At 35.2% G+C, this 22,912-nt stretch overlaps 2 protein-coding genes and 1 pseudogene across 2 annotated transcripts in view; all 3 read right to left on the reverse strand.

Moving 5' to 3' along the window:
* The window catches only part of LOC105171617 (GDP-mannose 3,5-epimerase 2-like), a 3,533-nt gene extending 3,044 nt beyond the window's left edge, over positions 1-489 (reverse strand). Inside the window, exon 1 of the mRNA XM_011092781.2 lies at positions 333-489. The gene's annotated coding sequence lies outside the window, so the exon portion shown is untranslated. The remainder of the gene's footprint in view (positions 1-332) is intronic.
* LOC105171671 lies at positions 5,816-12,053 on the reverse strand (annotated as a pseudogene).
* Positions 15,233-17,211, reverse strand: LOC105171618 (3-ketoacyl-CoA synthase 11-like). The gene is made up of 2 exons (XM_011092782.2): positions 16,420-17,211; positions 15,233-16,199 (listed from the first exon to the last, which is right to left on the reverse strand). The coding sequence occupies exons 1-2, from the start codon at positions 17,170-17,172 to the stop codon at positions 15,417-15,419; spliced, it is 1,536 nt and encodes a 511-aa protein (XP_011091084.1). The 5' UTR covers positions 17,173-17,211; the 3' UTR covers positions 15,233-15,416.

The raw sequence follows: 22,912 nt of genomic DNA on the forward strand, positions 1-22,912 counted from the left end.
AAAATGCGTAACAGAGAAGTTATAACAGAAATTAGAACCAAAACTTCATCCACCAACCGAAAAATCGTGTTGCTAGAAAATACAGCTTCGTCCAATTCAAGAAACAGAGTAAGCACAATTAATTCCTACCACACTCAACTATCAATAAAATTGAAAAAAACCCAGAAGATTTCAGTTTTACAACGAAAATTAAGAAGGAAAAAGAAAAAAAAATGACGCTCAAGAAATCCAGAAACAGGTTATCAAGCATGATTTTTCCGATAAACAACGAACGCAACAGAGTGAAACAGAGGAAAAATCATCATGGTTTAAAGGGCGCAAGATTCACTTACCTCGAAAAGCTTGATTTTGAGAGATACAGTGTAGGAAAGATTGCTGTGAGAGAAACAAATGCTGCACTTACTTCTCCTTATCAGAATAGATCTCTGCTCCGCTTGTGCGCTATATATACACACACAGACACAGCTATTGGGCTTCTCTCATATATTTTCATTTAATGTAAGATTATTGGGTTTCAATTTTCAGACTTTTCCAAATTGTGAGGACAGAAAATGTATGGGACCCCGTTAGACACTTTTAGTATACTTTGTTCACTAAAATGTCTTAGCATAATTAATTTTAAATTTTAAAAATTAAATATAATTTTTAAAAAGTATATATAATAATTAGATAAACCAAAAATACAAAAAAATATTTGAAAAAAGAGTGAGAGTAGAAAATAAACTTAGAAGTTGAGGAGAGAGAAAAATAAAACTTAAAAAATTAAAATATAGCGGACAAAACAAAAAGGGTACTCATCAATTATATTAACTAGTATTTTTGGCACACACACTGTGTGTACAAATTTTACAATACTATTTATAACAGAATATTCTAAAAATATTTATTATTTAACAAAATATATAAAAAATAATAAGTTAATATTAAAATTATAATAGAATAATTTTAAAAAAGAGATGCATTAAAAAGAAATAAATAAAATAATGGAGGAAGTGAGAAGTTATAAGATGATGAAAAAAAATTAAATATAAAAAAAAAGATCAAAAGAGAGAGACATCGAAGAGGTGCTCTCCCTTAATAATAAGGTACAGATGAGTGTGGCATAGTCAAATGAGTGTGCACAACTCCAAAAAAAAAAAATACTTATTTTAAAAATTATATTTAGAAATTAAAAATAAAAAGATAAGAAGTTAAAGTTAGTAGAATTTGAGAAGGTTGGGTAACTTGGCAGTTATGAAAAACAAGAGAAAATTCAAAAAAATGACAAAGTAATATGAAAATAAAAATAAAACAGACAAAAAAAAAGTGAGGCACTAAAGGGCATTCTCATTTAATAAAAAAAAAAAAAAAACTTGAAGGGAAAAAATAAATCCAGTTTTGGGATTGGTCAGTTCAACAGTTGATTGGACGTGTTTGTTTTCTCATCAATGATTTTCTTTTTCTAATCTTTTTCCTATTGTCCTAAATCATCATATTTTTGGAAAAACATATTTCCAAGTGGGACTTGTCAAAATTGGACCCCTTTTTTGTATCACTTGGTGAAATGTTACATCACTTCAACAATGACTTTGTTCTACGTTTTTCATGGTCTAGTGTTCAATTTTTACCCAAACTTGGACATGTAAATCTCAAGATCCAGCAATTTTTTTTTTTAATATATATAATAAGGTTATAGTGAAGCTATTAACTTCAATCTTAAAATAATATTGCAAATACTTTTGATGATTTTAGTATATTAAAACATCGATTATTTGAGGTTGCTCACTCAATTGTTGCAAATAAAATATATAGCAAGATGTCGAAAGTTTCGAATGGTTTAACATATAAAACACTGCGAAATAATCGTGTATATTTTGTAATTTGTTATAAGAGTAATTTTCTTTTTTCAGTACTTCAACAACTTAGTAAGTTGTATTTTATATTCATTCATATTGATTTTTCTATTGATAAAATAGTTAAATAATAAGTGAGTCGGCCTTTGTTTATTTTTGTAATCTAGTAAGATTGTGGGGTTTTTTATTTTTTCTAATTTTGTAAAAATGTGGAGTCGACGCACGAATAAAACAAATTTGTTATGTTAGAGTAGAATAGCAATTGGGTGGGTTTAGTTGGAGTTGAGATTGGTGATGGCCCTAGACCCGTTTGGTCGAACCAATAAAATCTATCAATTTTTTTTTTCACTTAATTAATACTTAAAAGAGCAATATTATTATTTACAGATATGCAAGGGATATTAAAATGTTAAAAATTATTAAATATATTTATATATATTTCTAAACAAAATGTCTTTAAACGCGATCAGCGGTCAGATCCGTAAAAATCAAAATTCATCCTCAAAAAAATAAGTATTGTAATTCACCCAGTGCCCTTACTCTATTTCCCTTTCTCTTATAAACCCACTGTAAAAAAGAAATAATATAAAGTCTAGCCGTAATAATTGAAATGATTTGATTATGGTAGGTGAATACCATATGTGGTATCTATTGCGTTCCTATTCAGTGTCTTGTACAAATTTTTCAAATTGCCCAATTTAATAGGGAACAAAAAGGACATGACCGTGACCCCATGCCCCTTGGGAGACCAGTACGACGTCGCGTCATTACCTGGACCACGCCCAGAAAAAACCCTGTAATATATTATTAATCAAGTTATATTTCACTTTGCCCCGTAATTCTTCCTCATGTAATATTTATCTTTTTATATTAATAAATATGATATTCATTTTTTTAGTTGAATAAAAATATTCTTCATATTTTGAATAATTATATTATTTTTTTATATATTTTAGTATTTTACACATTAATATATTTTTTTAAATAAAAAATAAATTTAAATAAAAAGTGGAGTATATAGTAGATACATTTTTAAAGTGGTATATATACAGTGAAAATAAAAGTGGAGTACAATATATATAGTAAATTAAAAGTGGAGTATAAATTAATCTATATAATATCATATTCTTTAAAGAAAATATATAAAAAAACACCCTTTAATTAATTATTTTTAAAAAAAAAACCATTTAATTACTCATTTTTATCTAAGAGAATAAATAGCATATAACTTAATTTTATTATCAAATTAATAAAATATTTTTTGTGTATTTTTTATACATACATTATTGAACTTTGAGTCTGTAAAATATAATAAAATCCAAAGTATTTAATTCACTAATTATATATGACGTTATTATAATAAAAAGATATTTTTTCAATTATTATTTTTAATTAAACTTAAAATACAAAATTATTAGAAAAAAAATTCTTTAAGCTGTATACTTATATATAATATAAGGACAATATTGTCCAAAAATCTAATTATAGGGAGTAATTGTTACATTTGTTAGTTCAGAAATTAAATGGTATATCAAGATAGTTGAGGGGCAAATTGCAATTTACCTTTTGAAAAAATATGATCAATCATAAGTAGATCATTAATCACTCTCATTTGAATCTTTCCTCTTATTCATTTTCTAGAAGCATCGGAATCAGATGATCACTTTCTTGTTTAACAAAAAGTTGGATTTATTCAAGAAAAAGTAATTCAATTTTATTAACTTATTTTCTTTAGCATTTTTTTAAAAAATACATAAAAGCATTTTTACAACGCATGAGAAAATGGGCCCAATTTGATCAAAGTTTATCCGGGATTGAACTGATCTTGGGCCGGTTCAACTATCAATATCTAGGATTGGTCTAGCCCAACGGCTCAAGACACCTGATCCCAGGCTAGGCCTGGGTTGGGCTAGTGGGTCATCTCAACTCGGCTATTTTTTTTTGGGGTAAATTACTGTTATTTCTTATAAAGTTTGACTTAATTACGAATACTATTTTTTTATTTAAAAAATTATAAATACCCCCTCAAATAAAAATAATTATGTAGCCTTTAGACTGTGAATTCAACATTACTATTTTATCCTTGTTGTATTTTTTAAAAAAATAAAAAGTATTTAAAAAAATATAAAAAAATTTGAGGGCGGGTAAAATAAATTATTTATAGGGAATATTAGTATCATAAAAATATTTTAGAAAATTAAAACAAAAATAAAATTATAATTTATAATCCAAAAGGCTAATTTTGGTCAATTTATCACAAAAATTGGATGGAAACCTAACGGAATGGGCCCGCTGTTAGATTGAAGTTAAAATTAGGGGGTATTTATAATTTTTGAAACAACAAGAAGGTATTAGTAATTATACCAAACCTCAAAAAAAGTAGTTGTAATTTACTAATTCTCTAATAATACATATCATATGGTTTTTATTTCATTCTTCTAACTTGACTGTTCTAAAAGGTATTTTATACTTTTGAAACCCTACAAACATTTTATCTTTATTGTTCTACTTGTAAATATTTAGTGCATTGATTAATTAATACTCTTTGTTTTATTTTTTCAAAGTTTAGATTAAGTTTTTTCGGGCTTGTTATTATTTAATTTTATTATTGTAGGCTTGTTTAATGTGATCTTAATTACTTCTTTTTCTAGTTATAAGTTTTTGTGTGATTTAATTTATAAAACATGATAAAATTTAAATAATGATTCAAAATAACACCCCAATTTCATAGAAAAAGAAGGCATAATAGGGCTTGATCTGAGCCTGAAAACCGGCCTCAATCAGGCTAATCCAAAGAAAAGGCTTGAGTTTAACAATGAACCACATTTTGGTCCAATTAAAGAGCCATGACAACCCTAGAATCAACCATAAAAATTATTGGATTGATCCTAAGCCGAGCCTTGAATTAGTCCGTGCTAATTCTAGGCTAATCCCACCCACTATGCACCGAAATATTGCTTGTAATTGATTCAACTTGTGTGCTTTTCTACACACATTCCTTTAACAAATACGAAAAATAAATTACGACCGCTAATATGTATTATTATTATTAGTGTATTTATTCTCATTTAATTTGATATAATATTACTTAATTTTGTATTTTTAAACATAAATCAGAGCTTGTGCATGTGCTGGCTGATAAGATCATGAAACCGTGATGTGTTGTTTTATTTATGTGTATGCCGAAAGCTGTGAAGATTGATTAGAAATCTTCGGAATGGGTTCTGTTTGGTGGGAAGTGTTTAGGTTGTGGATATTAGCATGTAATTTATGGTTTGAACGTATAGCATAATTGATAAAGGTTCCTTCTGTGAATTCCTTTCGATTCTCTCTCCCTCTGATTTTTTTCTTCGGAATAGGTACTTCAGTGCGTTTTCATACTTCTACATTCTGAATGGTTGAAGTGGTTTTCCCCCCAGTTTATGATCCTGTTACCTGAGTCATGAGCTTTTCTATTCTTATGCAAATGCCCAAACTAGAGGGTTGTAGAGAAAATAGTTAAGGAATGTGCCTTTTAACAGGTTGTCTGGGGATGATGCTTTTGGATATCGCTTGTGTCTTAAAAAAAATGCATAATTGTTATCAAGTATGGTAATTGTAGAAACTGGGAAATTTGTTTACTAAGTTTATTTGATGTTTTCTTTAACGTTGTTTTGATTTTTGTTGTTTAACATACTGTTATGTCTCATTCTACACAAACAAATCAAGTAATGCAACAATTCCTGTTACCGAAGAGAAGAGGATGAATTGATTTCTTCACCATTAACTTTTTATGCGTGGCTTACCTTTGTGTATTATGCACTATGAATAAAACTGAGTTGGTATTGTTTCACCTTATAGAAACAAACATGAAGTTTGGTCTTTTTTGAGGAGTCAGAGATCATTGTTATTTGCCTTATTATTTTCCTACTCTAAGTGGACCACCTAGATTGACAATAACACCATAGTTTCATCAGCTCAACTGTCAAGAAGAATGACAGTGGTCAAGGGCAAACGGGCATTGTTTCGGGGACAGGAACAGGATACAGGTCGATCTCGTCTGTTGGAAATGATACTGAAAATCTGGACAACAGCAAGATAAAGAGGGTGAAGGATGAACACTCTATTGCTGCTGTTTGTGCTGCCTCTGTACAGAACCAGAAAAGGCGTGTTTCTCATAATGCGTTTTTCTTCTTTTTTGATTACGTCTTTAATTAGTTAAATTGCTGATGAGGTGTATTACTGATTAGTTCCATTAGTCAGAGTCTGTTATTTTTCTGTTCACTCCCTTCTTCTTTTTGTACTTAAAAGGGAGCCATACATTGCTGCTACTGATATGAAAAACCTTTCTTTCACTATGATAATGGGATTCTTGTTCAATAAATTACCTCTTTTCCCAGCTCAATACCTCAACATGGTATCAGAGCCTTCCATGTGAAGGTCTCTTGATATCTTTTGTAAACACTGCTCATCTTTATTTCTGCCATGGCGACGGCAGAGTACAGCAACTCCCCTAGAAATGGTGCCACATCCCGCGGCATTCCTGATCCAGAATTTATGCAATTACAGTCATTAGATCACCCTGGCATGGTGATGGTGTCTGCTTTGCTCACTGGCAGTAATTATTTTGCCTGGAGCAGAGCAGTTAAAAGAGCTCTTACTGCTAAGATGAAGATCGATTTTATTGACGGATCGGCTATTCGTCCTCCAGTCAATACAGATGAATTTAAACGGTGGAATCGTATTGATTCGATGGTCACCACCTGGATACTTAACTGCATGACGAAGGATTTGGCGGAATCGTTTATGTATGTTGGTTCAGCCAGAGAACTGTGGGTCGAGTTAGAGGCTCGTTATGGAGAGAGCAACAGTCCTCTAATCTACCAGTTGCAGAGAGAAATCGGGGAGGTAACACAAGGTAATATGTCTGTTACCGAATATTACACAAAGTTGAAACGTTTATGGGATGAACTTATGTGTTTGGCGCCCATGCCAAAATGTGTTTGCACTAACTGTACCTGTGAAGTAAACAAGTCAATGACTGATATGGTAGCTTCGAATCAATTGATTCAGTTTTTGGTTGGTCTTAACTCCGTGTATGATCAAGCACGCAGCCAGATACTATTGATGGAACCCTTACCTACGGTTACAAAAGCCTACTCCATGCTCATTAGGATGGAAAAACAAATGAGCTTGGGTAGTATGGAAACTAATGGTGGTGCTGCTTTCCAAGTTAAGGGACAGAGTTATAAGAAGAAACCAGTAACTGATAAGCGACATATGATCTGCGATCATTGTCAAAAACCAGAGCATACGAAGGATTCCTGCTTCAAATTGCATGGTATACCAGATTGGTATAAAGAGATGGGAGAACAGAGGAGGAAAGTTATGGGAAAAGGAAGAGGGTACAGCGCCATGACATCTGAAGATTCAAATAGGAGGTCAGTTGAAGGAAATCACTCGAATATTACTGAACTGATAAGGCATGAGATGAAGAAATTCATGCTTGAGGAAACACCAACAGATCCTCTTCAAGTGAATTTTGCACAACTCGACAACTTTGCAGGTAGTTGTGACAATTCCACCTCTTTGATTTCTTGCACTTGGATTATAGATAGTGGAGCCACTAATCACATTTGTGCAGATGCTCGTTTATTTTGTTCCTATACCAAACTCTCTGACACCGTAGTCATTCATCTACCTAATGGTCACTCTCAAACAGTCACTCACATAGGCTCCATACAGCTCACTCCTAACATCAAACTCACTCATGTTCTTCACATACCTGCGTTTTCAGTTAATTTACTGTCTGTTAGACAGCTTTGTGCTTCCTCATCTATTCAGTTCAACTTTCTAACCTCTACTTGCATTATGCAGGACCTGGAGACTAGAAATATTCTTGCTACAGCTCATTTGAAACACAACCTTTACATACTTGAATGTAGCATTATGCCTTTGAGATCAAATTGTAGCTCATTCTCTTGTACTGTCAATCTAAATCAATTTACTCTCTGGCATCAACGTCTTGGACATTTGTCCAACAATTCAATGAAACACATTACAGAGTTATCTCAGTTGGATTGTGCTTTAAAACCATGTGAAATTTGTCCACTTGCCAAGATGCATAAGTTGCCTTTTGATTCCAGTAAAACACGAACTACCTTTGCTTTTTCCCTTGTTCATCTTGATATCTGGGGACCCTATAGGGAAGCAACTATGAATGGATGTCATTATTTTCTGACTATTGTAGACGACTTTACTAGAACCACCTGGACTTTCTTTATGAAATACAAAAGTCAAGCATTAGAAATGTTCCAAAATTTCTGCAAAATTGTGTCCACTCAATATAGTAAAGTGATAAAAACAATTCGTACAGACAATGGGAGTGAGTTTCTTAGCTCCTCCTTCCAGCACTTCCTTCAAAATTCTGGAATAATCCATCAACGAAGTTGTGCTTACACTCCACAGCAAAATGGGGTTGTGGAGCGTAAGCATCGGACCCTTCTTGAAATCGCTCGTTCGATTATGATTCAAGCCTCTTTTCCTCGAAAGTTTTGGGGTGATGCTGTCTTGGGAGCTACTTACTTGATAAATAAATATCCTACAGCCGTTTTAGGATGGAAGAGTCCTTATGAGGTGCTCCATAATAAACCACCTTTTTATTCACATTTACGCACAATAGGTTGCCTATGTTTTGCTATTAAGCCAGAACCTTACCTCTCTAAATTTGATAGACGAGCTTCTAGATGTGTGTTCATAGGCTATCCCCTCGGGCAGAAAGCATACAAAGTATATGATCTTGAGACTAACTCTATATTCATCTCCAGAAATATTATCTTCCATGAAAATCAATTTCCCTTTTCCTATGTCAAAACTCCACCTGTGTCGGTCCCTTTGCCTAATATTCCTTTGACTGATGATGTTGATGATGCACTCATTTCATCTCCTCCGCTCAATGATAATCCTATCTCTCCAGACTCTCCTATACAAGATCCTCAAGTCTCCATTCCTGCAGTTCGTAGGTCCACACGTGCTCACCAAAAACCAGCTTGGCTCAATGATTTTGTGTGTCATCTGTTTTCTTCCACCTCCACTCCTATCATCACTAAATACTCCTCTGCATACTTGGGATTTGTGGCTTCATTGTCTGTTTTGCAGGAGCCAAGAAATTATAAAGAGGCAGCTACTATTCCACACTGGATTGAAGCAATGAAACTAGAGCTGGAGGCCTTAGAGCGCAATGGGACATGGAAGGTGGTCCCTTTGCCGACAGACAAAACACCCATTGGTTGTAAATGGGTATTTAAGACCAAGCTACATGAGGATGGTTCAGTGGAGCGCCACAAAGCCAGACTTGTGGCTAAGGGATACACGCAGGTTGAAGGTGTCGACTACACGGAGCGTTTTTCTCCCGTGGCCAAATGTGTTACTGTCCGTTTGTTTCTAGCACTGGCTTCAGCTTTCAAATGGCCCATACATCAGATTGACATCAATAATGCCTTTCTCCATGGGCATCTTGAGGAGGAAATATATATGGCTGCGCCTGAAGGTTATCCCGTTGCACCTGGGCACGCTTGTCTCCTCAAGCGCTCTCTATATGGCCTCAAACAGGCATCGAGACAATGGAATGCTGAATTTACACGTAGCCTTGAGCACTTCGGTTTTCAACAGTCTGGGCACGATCATTGTCTTTTCTTCAAGGCTCTATCCTCCGGTTTCATTGGCTTATTGGTTTACGTAGATGATGTGCTTCTAATGGCACCTTCTGTTGATCTTATTTCGCAGGTTAAGAGATATCTTGATGGCCTTTTTACCATCAAAGACTTGGGCAGTGCCAGATACTTCCTTGGCCTTCAAATTGCCCGATCAGAGGCTGGGATTTCTCTTTCACAGACAAAGTATATTTTGGACATTATTGGTGATTGTGGTCTTCATTCTTCCAAACCGGTTGCCACTCCTTTGCCCCCTGGCATTAAATTGCAAGCTATCTCAGATGATCCTCTTGTTGAACCTGAGAGATACCGTCGCTTGATTGGGAGATTACTCTACCTCTGTTTTACACGGCCAGACTTATCTCATGCCGTGCAACAGCTTAGCCAGTTTATGCATCAGCCTTGTCAATCTCATTGGCATGCCGCTTTGCATCTTGTTCGTTATTTGAGAGGTTGTTCTGACTTGGGCCTTTTCTTTCCTGCATCCAATTCACTCCAACTCCAGGCTTTTTGTGATGCGGACTGGGGTGCTTGCCTCGACTCTCGTTGTTCACTTACAGGTTTTGCTATCTATCTTGGTTCTGCGCTTATATCATGGAAAACGAAAAAACAGTGCACTGTTTCTCGGTCCTCAGCTGAAGCTGAGTATCGAAGTATGGCGGCAACTGCTTGTGAACTCAAATGGATTTCATATCTACTGCGAGATTTTGGTATTACTGTTTCACTGCCAATTCCGTTTCATTGTGATAACCAGGCAGCTATTCATATTATGGCTAATCCCGTGTTTCATGAACGCACGAAACACCTTGATATTGATTGTCATATTGTGCGCAATTGCTATAAGGATGGTTTCTTGCTGCCCGTTTTTGTTCGAAGCCGTGATCAAGTGGCTGATTTGTTTACAAAACCCCTCTCTAGTCCTTCGTTTACTGGTTTGTTGGGCAAGTTGGGCTTGTTTGCCGTTGAACCAAGTCCAACTTGTGGGGGGGTGTTGGAAATGATACTGAAAATCTGGACAACAGCAAGATAAAGAGGGTGAAGGATGAACACTCTATTGCTGCTGTTTGTGCTGCCTCTGTACAGAACCAGAAAAGGCGTGTTTCTCATAATGCGTTTTTCTTCTTTTTTGATTACGTCTTTAATTAGTTAAATTGCTGATGAGGTGTATTACTGATTAGTTCCATTAGTCAGAGTCTGTTATTTTTCTGTTCACTCCCTTCTTCTTTTTGTACTTAAAAGGGAGCCATACATTGCTGCTACTGATATGAAAAACCTTTCTTTCACTATGATAATGGGATTCTTGTTCAATAAATTACCTCTTTTCCCAGCTCAATACCTCAACATCGTCTGTCCATCGATTTTGCTCCGGTGTAGGGTGAATGTCTTCAGTGCACACCAGACACCACTGTTGGACTTGAAACCAGATCTGGGTGCTATTTGCCAGACACGATGACCTTTTCGTATCCGCCCTTTCGCCTCCGCAGAGGCTAGTGAATAGCATATTGAACTGCTGGAAGTGTTGCAAACCTGTAGAGAGTCATTCTTGAAGGTTCCATGTGCCACTGAGTGAGCTGGAGGTTCTTCTCTAGCTCATCCAATACTCCTCTGCCGCCACTGTGAATACAGAAGTGCTCAAAGGCAAGTTTGAAATCTGGAGCATACGGTCATAGAAAATACTTTTCTCGCTACCATGGTGGCTAGGAATAGGAACTGCTCCGACACGGGAAGTACCAGAGGTCCAAGTGCTTTTATATTTTCTTTTAACGTCTGTCCAGCGGCAGCTATTAAGTCTTTCGACAATGAGACCCCGAGATTCCCAGCTTCATCCTCTTCTTGGAATACACATTTGTAAGCTCTGTCATCAGCGCCTTTGTGGGTACGTAAAGTATGTATCAGTTCATATTTTGAACGTCGGCGATCAGCGAATCGATTTGATAAGAGAATGGTGGCCCCTCCCACCCGGAACAGGCAATTTGGAAGCATCTTTGTTCGGTCTTTTCCAGCATAATAGTTGCTTGTCATACATTCCGAACTCATGATTAGGGCACAGGTCTTAGGTTGCACCTGCACAAACGACGAGAGTTGATGTTAAGAAAGGTGCATGTGACATCATAGATCATACCATTTTACGACTCTTAACATTCTTTCTTATTCTCATCTGCTTGCAGATTGACATGCTACTTCATAAGAATGAATGAAAAATAGTGTCATCTGTCAGATGCTTTTCCTATAAAATGCAATAAATCTTGCTGCAATATTGTTGAGTAATGAACTGACCTGCAAATTATAAAAAAAAAAAAAAGAAAAGAAAAAAAGAACTGACCTGTAAAAGTGGTTTTGCAAGGTCTATAGCTATTAGTCCGGCACTGCAGCCCATGCCACCTAAATTGCAGCTTACCACTTCTCCCTGAGCTTGTACCTGTTGACGATAACTACAAGAATGCCAATATCTCTTGGTTTCACTCGGGTTTTTGCAAAAAAGGTCATCGATAGCTGCACATATAACCATTTCTGCTTCCTCCTGACACATTGAAAGGGGCGTTTTGGTGGGAAATCTTTGTGGCTGAACGCAAAAGTCCTGTCTCCCAACTTAAAATAGCAGAAAACTTTTCCATAACTGCCCCTCTGGTACACGAGAGAGAGAGGGATGAGGATTGTAACATGAGAAATCTACCAGGTTAACCTTTCTGGGACCACTCATGAAGTAAATGGTGGCTAAGACTGCCGTTAGACATGCACATGAGATTACTGTGAGAACATTGTATCTGAGATCATAATTGCACATCTGCAGTACATCTTGAAACGTGACTTGTTGAAAGATTGGCTGCAGCTATATAGAGAAGAGGGACGATTAACAGGTATGACATAAGATATTAGATAATAATAACTGAGCTTCGCGTATATATAATTTTTTCGCTAAGTCAATGCGTAGGTGGCGGAATATTTTTAAAACATACACAGTCAGCAAAATTTCCAATTTTAAAAATCCTATATTTGTCCACCTCAATAAATTCCGGCCACTTTTTAAGATACGGTGTATGGAGTCCTGTAATATTCGGAAAAAAAATAATTTCAGGATATCAATTTTCACCTCTATATTTAGAATTCTTATTTTACCACTATCCTTTATATACAACACAATAAATATAACTAAGCATATATGTATATTTTTCTTGAATTTTGACTCATAATTTATGATGGTGGCGGATTTATATAGTTATTATAAGTTCACATGTGGGTTATTATGCCGCGCATTTTCGTTAGTTTTTTCTAACGGAAATTTATATCTCCAAAATCATAAAGACACACTGAACTTGGGGGGGTTTGTCAGTTCTTTAGCAGTCAAACTCACAACTTCGGAGTAGTCCATGACTACGGATCAATTTTAGGTCCGGACACCTCTCGTCCTAAGAATGTGGTCCTCCAATATGCCTGAAATTCTTGATTTTGTTTTTTTCTCATTTAATTTATGGTCCTTAATTAATTTGAACTTCTTTTACCTGGATTATTGAAAATATTTGTACTTCTCTTTCTTAAGTTCAAATTATAGAGAACAAATTTGAAGTTTAATTTAAATAGCAGTGTACGCATAAATATTTCGTTATTGTACTCTCTTTCAATCCTTTGACTGATTGTGAAGCTTAGTTCTTACCTAATTTTCATCTTTTCCTAAAGTTTTGCCTTTTAATGCCTGCCATTTCGAATGTGTACCTTCTCAAAAAATTCTAGCCTGAACCTGATTTGGTCAAATCTAAATCAATCATATGGCAAGTGCAATATATTTGCCGCATGATTGGTATATAGTCAAGAGAAAGTGACCAATCATATAGCAAGTATATTATATACAATTATTTTGTGATTGACTTAATTTGGCCAAACTTGATCCGGGCAAGAATTTTCCGTACCTCCATATTATTTTAGTTAGCAGCTATGAGCTATGCCCCTGTGAGAGTCGGGAAAGCTAGATTTTGTTAGTGATCTGAGAGCTCTTAGAGTCCCAGGAGTAGCTTCTAACTTTTAAGCCTCTATAAAGTAACCGAAAGTGCTATTATAAAAAGAAAAAGACTCTCAAAAGGGAACCCAATAGCTCTATAGCTCAATGACTCAAAAGAAACTATTAGCTTAGAATTCAAGGTTGCTAACTCTAACATTTTGCTCATAACTCATAGCTCAGAACCCATAGAAAATAAGAACGGTAGTGCCTTACCTTATTCCTCTCTTTGATCGGAATAAGATGGTCAAACTCTCTTTTTTAGAGCTTTATGTTTTTGTCTTTTTCCTTGATACATTGCTAATATCCTCTATATAATTTGTAAGATGGCTTCACTTTCATTCTTGCAATCTATTGTGCCTATATGTCAGTAGAATATTTTGATGCACGCTTACACCCTTTTGTTGTTTATTTTGATTTTATGTGTTGAATGAAGAGCTAACTATACTTATGGTTTTGGTATTTTAGTTTTGATATGACGTAGCATTTTTGGCATTCATCCATTTCACCCCCTCTTTGCGATTTGTATGCCGCATCTATTTCGTTGAGTGTCAATCCTTTTACCCTACCTTTTCAACAACTTTCATGATTAGAAAGTTAGAAAGAATGGTTAAATTGAAAATATGATTGTTTTATAATGACCAAAAGACCCACAAGCTTGCATATATTATATGATGATATTATTGGGACGACCAAAGGATGGGAACCAAAAATATTTTCCAAGTGATACAGATCTTTTGAAAACAAAAAATAAGTGTTAGAAAAGCACATCAAAAGGAAGTGGGATAGTGTCATCGAGATTTCTAGAGATTTGTTTAGTATTAAAACCCTCTCTCGTGTGGCATGTAACGATATATGTGATAACATATTTACCTTTTGTTTGAGGTTTTTTTTGAATAAATATATAGATCCTCTTGTAATATACCCAATTAATGACAACAATTACCCATAAAGTTAATATAGAAATAGAGCCCTTGAAATTTATTCAAAAGAATAATTAAAAGAAAAGAAATATCGCAAGGATTTGAAGGCACTTTTAGCCATCAACTTTGTATATCACTAAAAAAATCTAAGTTTTGTTTTGATGATTTTTCTAATCCCCCTCTTTATAATCATCAAGGAAAGTGATCCATAATGCCAATATAGACAAATGAAGCTGACAAGCAATTTGGGATTTTGGAAATAAGTTAAATGAGATATTGTATAGGTATTATGTTTGGAGTTGTAAAACCTCTTAATCATCGAAGACTCGTACAATTAAGAAATCCTGAATCCAAGTTCAACCTGCAGACATACTTGTCTTTAGTTCATGAGATGCCACCATCACGAGATTCAAGTGGAGTTGAATAATAGCTAAACTTATGAACCATGCAGCATTTTAAAAAAAAAACTGAGAGGTTCTAGAAATCCCTACTATCTATCCTCCTTATTTGTGGTGGGGAATTTTCACAGCCAGCGTGACACTTGCAAGTGGGTGGTTTAGAGGGTAGGATTATTATAAGGGGGCTCATTTCAATGTCTAGAATTGACCCCACCGATCTATATCGGTAATGGAGCAATTTTTAACAACTGTACTGATTGCAGACTTGATAACCAGTGCACAACTCGACTTCCTTTGAATACAATGAATTGATGCTGCATTCCTGTTATCAAATGGGATGATTTTCTTCTCTATTGTCTTTTATGTTTGCTTATCTTTGTGTATATATCATGCAACATGAATGCAATTGAGTTGATATTGTGTCACCTTGTAATGTAATGAAACATGACAAATATGGTCTTATTTGAGGAGAAGGCGACCATTTTCCTGTCTATTTTTCCTACTTTAATAGTAAACCTGCAGCTAGATCGAGAGGAATGCCATTCTTTCATCAGCCTTACTCTGGGAGTGAATGACAGTGGTCAAGGGCGAAGGGGACTCATCATTGGAACAGGAACGGGAAACAGGTTGATCTCGTCTGTCCATGGATTTTGCTCCTTTGCTGGGTCGATTGTCTTTAGTGCACGCCAGACACCGCTGTTACACTTGAATCCAGACCCAAATGCTATTTGCCAGACGCGGTTGCCTTTTCTGATCTGCCCTTTGGCCTCGGCATAGGCCAGTGAATACCATACTGAACTGCTGGAAGTGTTGCCAAATCTGTAGAGAGTCATTCTTGAAGGCTCCATGTGCGACTGAGTGAGCCGAAGGTGCTTCTCTAGCTCATCCAATACTCCTCTTCCACCAGTGTGAATACAGAAGTGCTCAAATGCAAGCTTGAAATCTGGAACATAAGGCTTGACTTTCATCTTGAATACTTTCCGCGCTACCAATGTGGCTAAGAATAGGAGCTGCTCTGACATGGGAAGCACCAGAGGTCCGAGTGTGGTGATATTTGCTTGTAACGCCTCTCCAGCGACAGGTATTAAGTCTCTCGACAACGAGATCCCCAGATTCCCCTCTTCGTCCTCTTCTTGGAATGCACATCTGTAAGCTCTGTCATCTGCACCTTTGTGGGTACGTAAAGTGTGTGTGAGTTCATATTTTGAACGTCGGCGATCAGAAAATCGATTTGATAAGAGGATGGCGGCCCCTCCCATCCGAAACAGGCAATTTGTGAGCAGCTTTGATCGGTCTTTGCCAGCATAATAGTTGCTGGTCATAGATTCCAAACTCATGACCAGGGCGTAGGTGTTAGGTTGCACCTGCAGAGGTGGAGAGTTGATGTTAACAAGGAAGGGTGCACAGAACATCAAAGACGTGCAAGAACAAATATGGTCCTATTTATAAGTGGTAACATTCTTCTTATGCAAGTTTTGTGTTATCTTCTTGCAGATTTACATGCTGCTTCATCGAATGAAAACTAGTTGTGCTTTTCCTATAGAATGTAATAAATCTTGTTGCAACACAGAATAATGAACTGACCTGTAAAAGTCGTTTTGCAAGGTCTATAGCTATCAGTCCGGCACTGCAGCCCATGCCACCTAAATTGCAGCTTACCACGTCCCCCCTGAGCTTGTACCTGTTGACGATCATGGAAGAAAGAGATGGTGTTGGGTTGAAAGCAGAGATGTTGACTACAAGAATGCCAATGTCCCTTGGCTTCACTCGGGTTTTTGCAAACAGGTCATCGATAGCTCCACATATAATCATTTCGGCTTCCTCTCTGGCGCATTGAAAGGGGCGTTCTGGTGGGAAATCTTTGAGGCCGAGCGCGTAAGTCCTGTCCCCCAACCCGCACCTCTCCAGTACTTTCCTCGTGAAGTCTGCACCTTCTTTGCTTATGATGGCGGAAACCTTTTCCACAACCATCCCTCTGGTGCACAAGAGAGAGGGGTCAGGCTTGTAACAAGAGAAATCTACCAGGTAAACCTTTCTAGGACGACTCATGAAGTAAACGGTGGCTAAGACTGCCATTAGACTTGTGCATATGATTACTGTCAGAACATTGTATCTGAGATGATAATTGCACATGTGCAGTATATCCTGAACGTGACTCTTTGAAAGATTGGCTGCAGCTGCTAAGAGAAGGGGGATGATTAACAGGTACAGAGCATTAGAAATTAGATAATGATATCCGAGCTTCACGTATTTTAGCCTGATAGAGGAACGAAAATTGATTTGTGTCTTCTCATCTTCTGCACTTGGAATTGTGGTGTTAGGATTTTTCGTATCCATTTCTGCAACTCTCCTGAGTGAGTAAGCAAGAAAATTGCTGGTTTATGTAAAGTGAGGTGCATGTGCTTTTTAGCCAGCCCTAGCTACCTTAGTAAATTTTCAGCTGCCAGAACATTAAACTCTTGTTTATGGCTGCCAAAGAATTTAATTCCAATAAGGCTTGGTAGGTGTAAGGTAGGCTTATCCCTTTCTGATAGGAAACCCCTTCTCACTGCTTCTGTATGGGAAGATATAGCATTAAGTTTGTGATTATTGGTAGACTGGTTGGTTAAGATCTTGGATTGGTGTTCTTGTGGGTAGGTTAGGTATTTTTTTTTTTATTACCTTTCTAACATAATATTAGCATAGGGATCACATGATCTAATACCATGAGTCTGAACATCACTCAAAACGTCAAGCTTACTGCATGGATAAGTGTATTTTGAATGAACAGTGACCGAACTCGCTATTTTAGATGGATGTATATGAACTAATCGTGCTTATAGTCTCTTGCCTCAAATTTAGTTTGATGGTGGAGCTATCATGAACATGTTGGAAGTTTGACATAGCTGTTGAGTCACTTTGTTGGGTATAGTCACGCAATTAACTTAATTCAATTTAGTCATTCTATTCATATAAAAAAAGATATATTTGTCTGAAAAATTAGGTCTACTTGGAATGACAATTTATAGTGTCCGAAAAAATTAGCTGTGCTTTTGAAAAATGTTACATGCAGTCAGTGTGATTGTATCTGAGCACACCATTCAATCAATACTATGATTATTATTTCACTGTTTTTTTCCCACCTAGTATAAACCTAGTTTTGATTATTGTACTTCATCTCTTGCACTATTGTACCTCAACCTTACAAGCAAAAAGTCGATCACAACATTTTCGTGATAGTTTATTAAAAGCAGATTGTAATTTCAACATGTGGGCTCCAGTACTATTGATCAATTTATAATCTGTATCCATATTTATATCTTTGTCTATAGTGTGTGTGATCAAATTATGATCTTCCTAAGATATTTTTTCAAATACTTTTACTTTTCTGTGTTGACTATACTATTAAGGATAAATTATAATTTAGTCTCATAAGTGGACCTATTTTCAATTTTAGTCCCACACTCAGGCCAATTCGCACATTGAGTCCATATTTGGTTTTTTTTTTTTTTTTTTTTTAATTTGAGGACCATTGAGGGATTTCCGTCCAATTAATAACGACAATTGCTCTCTCCGTCAGGCCGTTAGTCATGTGATCTGCACGTGTGAGAAACGTCAATGTGCGAATTGGCCTGAGTATGGGACCAAAATTGGAAACAGGTTCACTTATGGGACCAAAAATATAATTTACCTTTATTTTGATTGTATTGACTAATTGAGAGAGTAGATGCCGTTATCAATTATACGGAAATCCCAATGGTCTTCAAATTGAAAAAAAAAAAATCACATATAGGACTCAATGTGCGAATTAACCTAAATGTGGGACCGAACTTGAAAATAAATCCACTTATTGGATCAAAAATGTAATTTACCCTACTATTTCTATGTCTAAGATGATGCTAAATTTTTCAACAACTAAATAATTTTATATTTATAGAGTCTAGAAATTAGCCTTTGAAGTGAAATTTAATAAAAGAAAAGGGGGCATTGAAGAAAGCGAGATAATTAGATTATAAGTTGCAAACGGAACATTAGGAGGAAAAAATTGTTCAGAGTTGAAAAAATTGAAAGCAACAAGGAATATAAATTCATTGGACATGAATCGGGAGAAAATTATAATTTTAGTACGGTAACTACGAGGGTGACAATTTTAGTCATTTATGAATTTACTATTTTGTACCTTTAAAAATTTTGCACGTTAAGAGCAAAAATAGCCAGCAAAATGCATGTGTTTATTTTTGTCCTCAATTTGCAAAATTTTAAAAATTACAAGATAAAATTTTCATAATAGATTCGTACAAAAGTAATATTGTCACCTCCAATTATTGTGTGTTTCTTTCTTAAATTTTTTTGGGAAATTATTTTTATTTTTAATTGAATAGAGTTTACCTTGAAACTTATGAAAGCTTCTTATTTTGAATACATTCTGTCTTTTAGCTTAACCAATTAATATATAATATACTAATATGATACATGTATATAGTATGGTCGGGGTCAATCAATTTTTTTAATCCTATCCAATCATCGAATTAGTGATTCAGTGATCTGATAACTTTAATGGTTCAATCTTGGTCCATTTTTCAACATTGGCCGCCCCATCATTATAGGAGAAAAAGAGGACGAAAAGAGAGACTGAGAAAGAAATAACTGGAGTTGGAACAAACAAAAGAATTTGGAGAGAAAGAGAATTCCAAACTGTATGTTTCTTCTTTCTTGGTTCAAATCCTCAACTCTCAACCAACATCATTTAAAGCATCTTCACCCGCCAACTAATATTATTTAAAGCTATCTATACAAGATTCCATTTCGAGATCTTTGTTAAAATTCCGTAGAATTAGAGATGCCTAATTTGGAAATTTGTCTTGAGAATGGCATAATAGGGTAGGACATTCAGAAACTCAATCCTATGTTAATGTTTTGGTGCATTAAGGACCATCTGCTGGTAAATATTACGTTAGATATATATCTAATCATATTCATTATCTTGCTTTGTAGTAAAAGTTTAAGGCCATGATGGGGAGTTTTGGTCTGAAAAATAATCAATTCAAGGTTGATCTTGCATTAGTACGCAGGGAGTCTGATGTAACTTTCAATACAGTGCATCGTATGAATTGAACCTCCCCAGTCTATAAATACCCCGTTAAAGCCATAACTGCGATCAGTCGAGTCCTCAACCAATTGTAAGTTGGACTAGCAATCAAGCAGCTGATGGACTGGCTTTCAACGCTTTGACTGCCCATCAAGATGGGTTGGTTTCACTTTAATTTTAGTCCTTTCCTAAACTTCCTTTATTACTTCAGTTGTTGCAGGTCCGGATGTGTATTTCACTTTTGAAAAACACTTGATGAATACAAAAAAGTTGCCACTAGCCATCGGACAACTTCACATAATGTATGGTAAAAATTTCTGAGAATCATGAGGTCCTTGAACGACAACCGCCCAAGTATGTCCCATCACAAGCCAATCATCCTTATCCTTAATGAAGAGTCTCTCAATCTCTTCAGACATCCGAAGAGGAAGTCGAAGCAGCAAGAACCACAATGACTATTGCTGTAACGACGTGTGTCTTGGTGATGGGGTCCTCCTCCCTCCTCTTGATGTGAAGACTATTGCTGATTTAATAGACAAATTTCACCTTCTATATATACTTGAAATAGAAAGAAAACGAAATCCCCACATGTAAAAACTTGTCTGTAATCGTCTCAACTTTTTGAATTAAATGCGAAGTGGAACACTTGCAAGAAGTTAGGGCCATCTTGAATTTAAAGCTGAAGCTGTAAACCTAAAAGGGCGGCTCTCCCTGGCCTAGCTTTATTGTTTTCAAAGCAGTCCAGCTACTTGTATAACTTGTTCAAGCTTTCAGAACTGCCCAATTTTAATCACTGGATACGTGCATGTGCAGTTTTTATGTATTTCCGACCAGTTTTTCAATTTGGTGCTGCTGAGCAGACGAGAGAAGCAAACAGCGTAGCTAGCTGGCTCCCTGTTGGCTAGATGCAACTTGTATGTTTTGGGTGCACAAGTGAAAAATGTGTGTGAGAGTTGTTTCTTTATGACAGCCCATTAAATGTTCAACCTCCTCCAGTGTCTGGCATTAATATGAGCATGTGGGCAGAGGTTTCTGCTATACTTTGCTGCCCATGATTTTAGCTTTTCCCAATTTATTGCGGGTGTAGTTCTCTGAGCAAATGCATGTGGTTTTACCTAAAAATAGTGAAAGTGATGAGTTTGGAAATTAAATATTTATCTCAACGTACATTAAAAAAAAAAAAAAGATCTTTTTTTCCATGTGTTTAATTTTATTTGTACTAAAAGACTAGTAGATCGATTTTAAATACTAGATTCAAACAAGTGTAATATACATATAGATCGATGTTAGATACTAGGTTTAATCTCGTGTAATACATACGGATCAATCTTTGATACTAGATTCATGAAAATGAATAAATTATTTAAATTATTAGGCGTTTTGATTGAATACAAACTAGAGACTAAATGGTTTTTTCATACATAAAATTTAAATAAAAAATTATACCACTTTGAGTTTAAAGGGGATTCTTTTAACTATATTTGTAATACCAAAAAAAATTATTGTAACTTGTATATAACATGAGGGGCAATTATAAAATTAATTTACTCAATAACATCATTTTTATAATGTTATATTACATCTTTTGCATTCAAACTTCATGTGATAGAGAATCTCTTGAAAATTAAGTTAATGTTAAGTTAATGTAAAACTTATTGTTGCAATGTAAATTTCAAAGTTAAAGAACTTTCATATTGTTCATAATTTCATCTCTTTTTATGTTAGTTACAAAGTCAAAATATGTGTAAAGGTTTAAGAATTAATCGTGCAGCAACCATGACTATATATATATATATATATATATATATATATCAAAGGTATACACCTATAAGGAATGAGTTTATTATAGTTATGATAAAATCAATACTATTGTTTGATAGGTTAACAAACATTTTCACTACGGCCCATTTACTCTGTGTGATGAGATTATGGAATGATAGATCATTGCATGATGATGGGGAAAAATATTTTTTTAATTGCATAAAATAAGGGTACAATTTATTTTGGTATTATAATTATGAAAAGTGTGGCTTTTAGTTTCATAAAACTCATAATCACATATTTATAGTTCCAAAAAATCACCTGCGTTATGGTTTTAGGACTAAAAAGATATCATAATTTTGGGATTAAAAGTGCCCAAAATTAAATTTTTTTAGGACTAAAAAGATGTAATTTTTTGAGTTTTATGGGAGTAAAAGCGTCACCTATTATAACTGTGGTACTAAAAAAATTTCTACCCTTACTTTGTGGGACTAAAAAAATATTTTACCCCATAATAATGTAAGAAATAAGCGATGACATAATAATTTAATATCTTGTTTACTTTATCTAATGAATTCGTTGATTACTGTGGGATTTTATTATATAGTGTTTACTTTTGCAATTTTGTGATATGTGATGGTGAAAATGTCCGAAATCTATGTCTTTTTGTCAGGAAATTGGGGCACATTTCTTGTACTTATACATATTATTTCTCCCACAACATTGTCTTTTTACTATTCTAACTCCATGGAAGCGGTCTCTCCCCCAAAATTTCTTGAGAACATGATTCTGGCAAGCAATTGTTTGATTTTGTAGCTCCTGAAATATTGGTTGAAATCCCCTTCATCCTCGCTCCTATGTATTCTTTTTCTAAATCTCAATTTTTAATTTTAGTATGCTACACAAAACGGAGCTCCAACAGAATATGAAAATATCGATTCTTTCTTCCGACAAAACTCGGAATATAACTATATATATATATTAACTGGTGTAGTGGGAAATCAAGTTTTCAACAATGGAGATGAAGTGAGTAGGTTGCGAGGTGAGTGATGAAGAAAATACAATCATGACAACAAAAATCTTTGAATTCGTCAAAGCAAGTTTCAGATGTGTTTTGTCATGAATATAAGTGTCTTTCTACATTCATTTAGCCAACATTAAGGACAAATAAATATATAACTTGGAGCATAATAAGAGGATTTTAGAACAAGAACATTGTCCATGAAACCAAAGCTGGACTGGATTAGA

This window comes from Sesamum indicum, linkage group LG10, assembly GCF_000512975.1.
Source record: "Sesamum indicum cultivar Zhongzhi No. 13 linkage group LG10, S_indicum_v1.0, whole genome shotgun sequence".
Lineage (NCBI taxonomy): Eukaryota > Viridiplantae > Streptophyta > Magnoliopsida > Lamiales > Pedaliaceae > Sesamum > Sesamum indicum.

Excerpts from the sequence above, each read along its gene's own strand:
- LOC105171618 (XM_011092782.2), bottom strand. The coding sequence starts at position 17,172 with ATGGATACGAAAAATCCTAACACCACAATTCCAAGTGCAGAAGATGAG. Across the intron at positions 16,200-16,419 it reads TTGCAAAACGACTTTTACAG|GTGCAACCTAACACCTACGC; the intron begins GTCAGTTCATTA and ends CCACCTCTGCAG.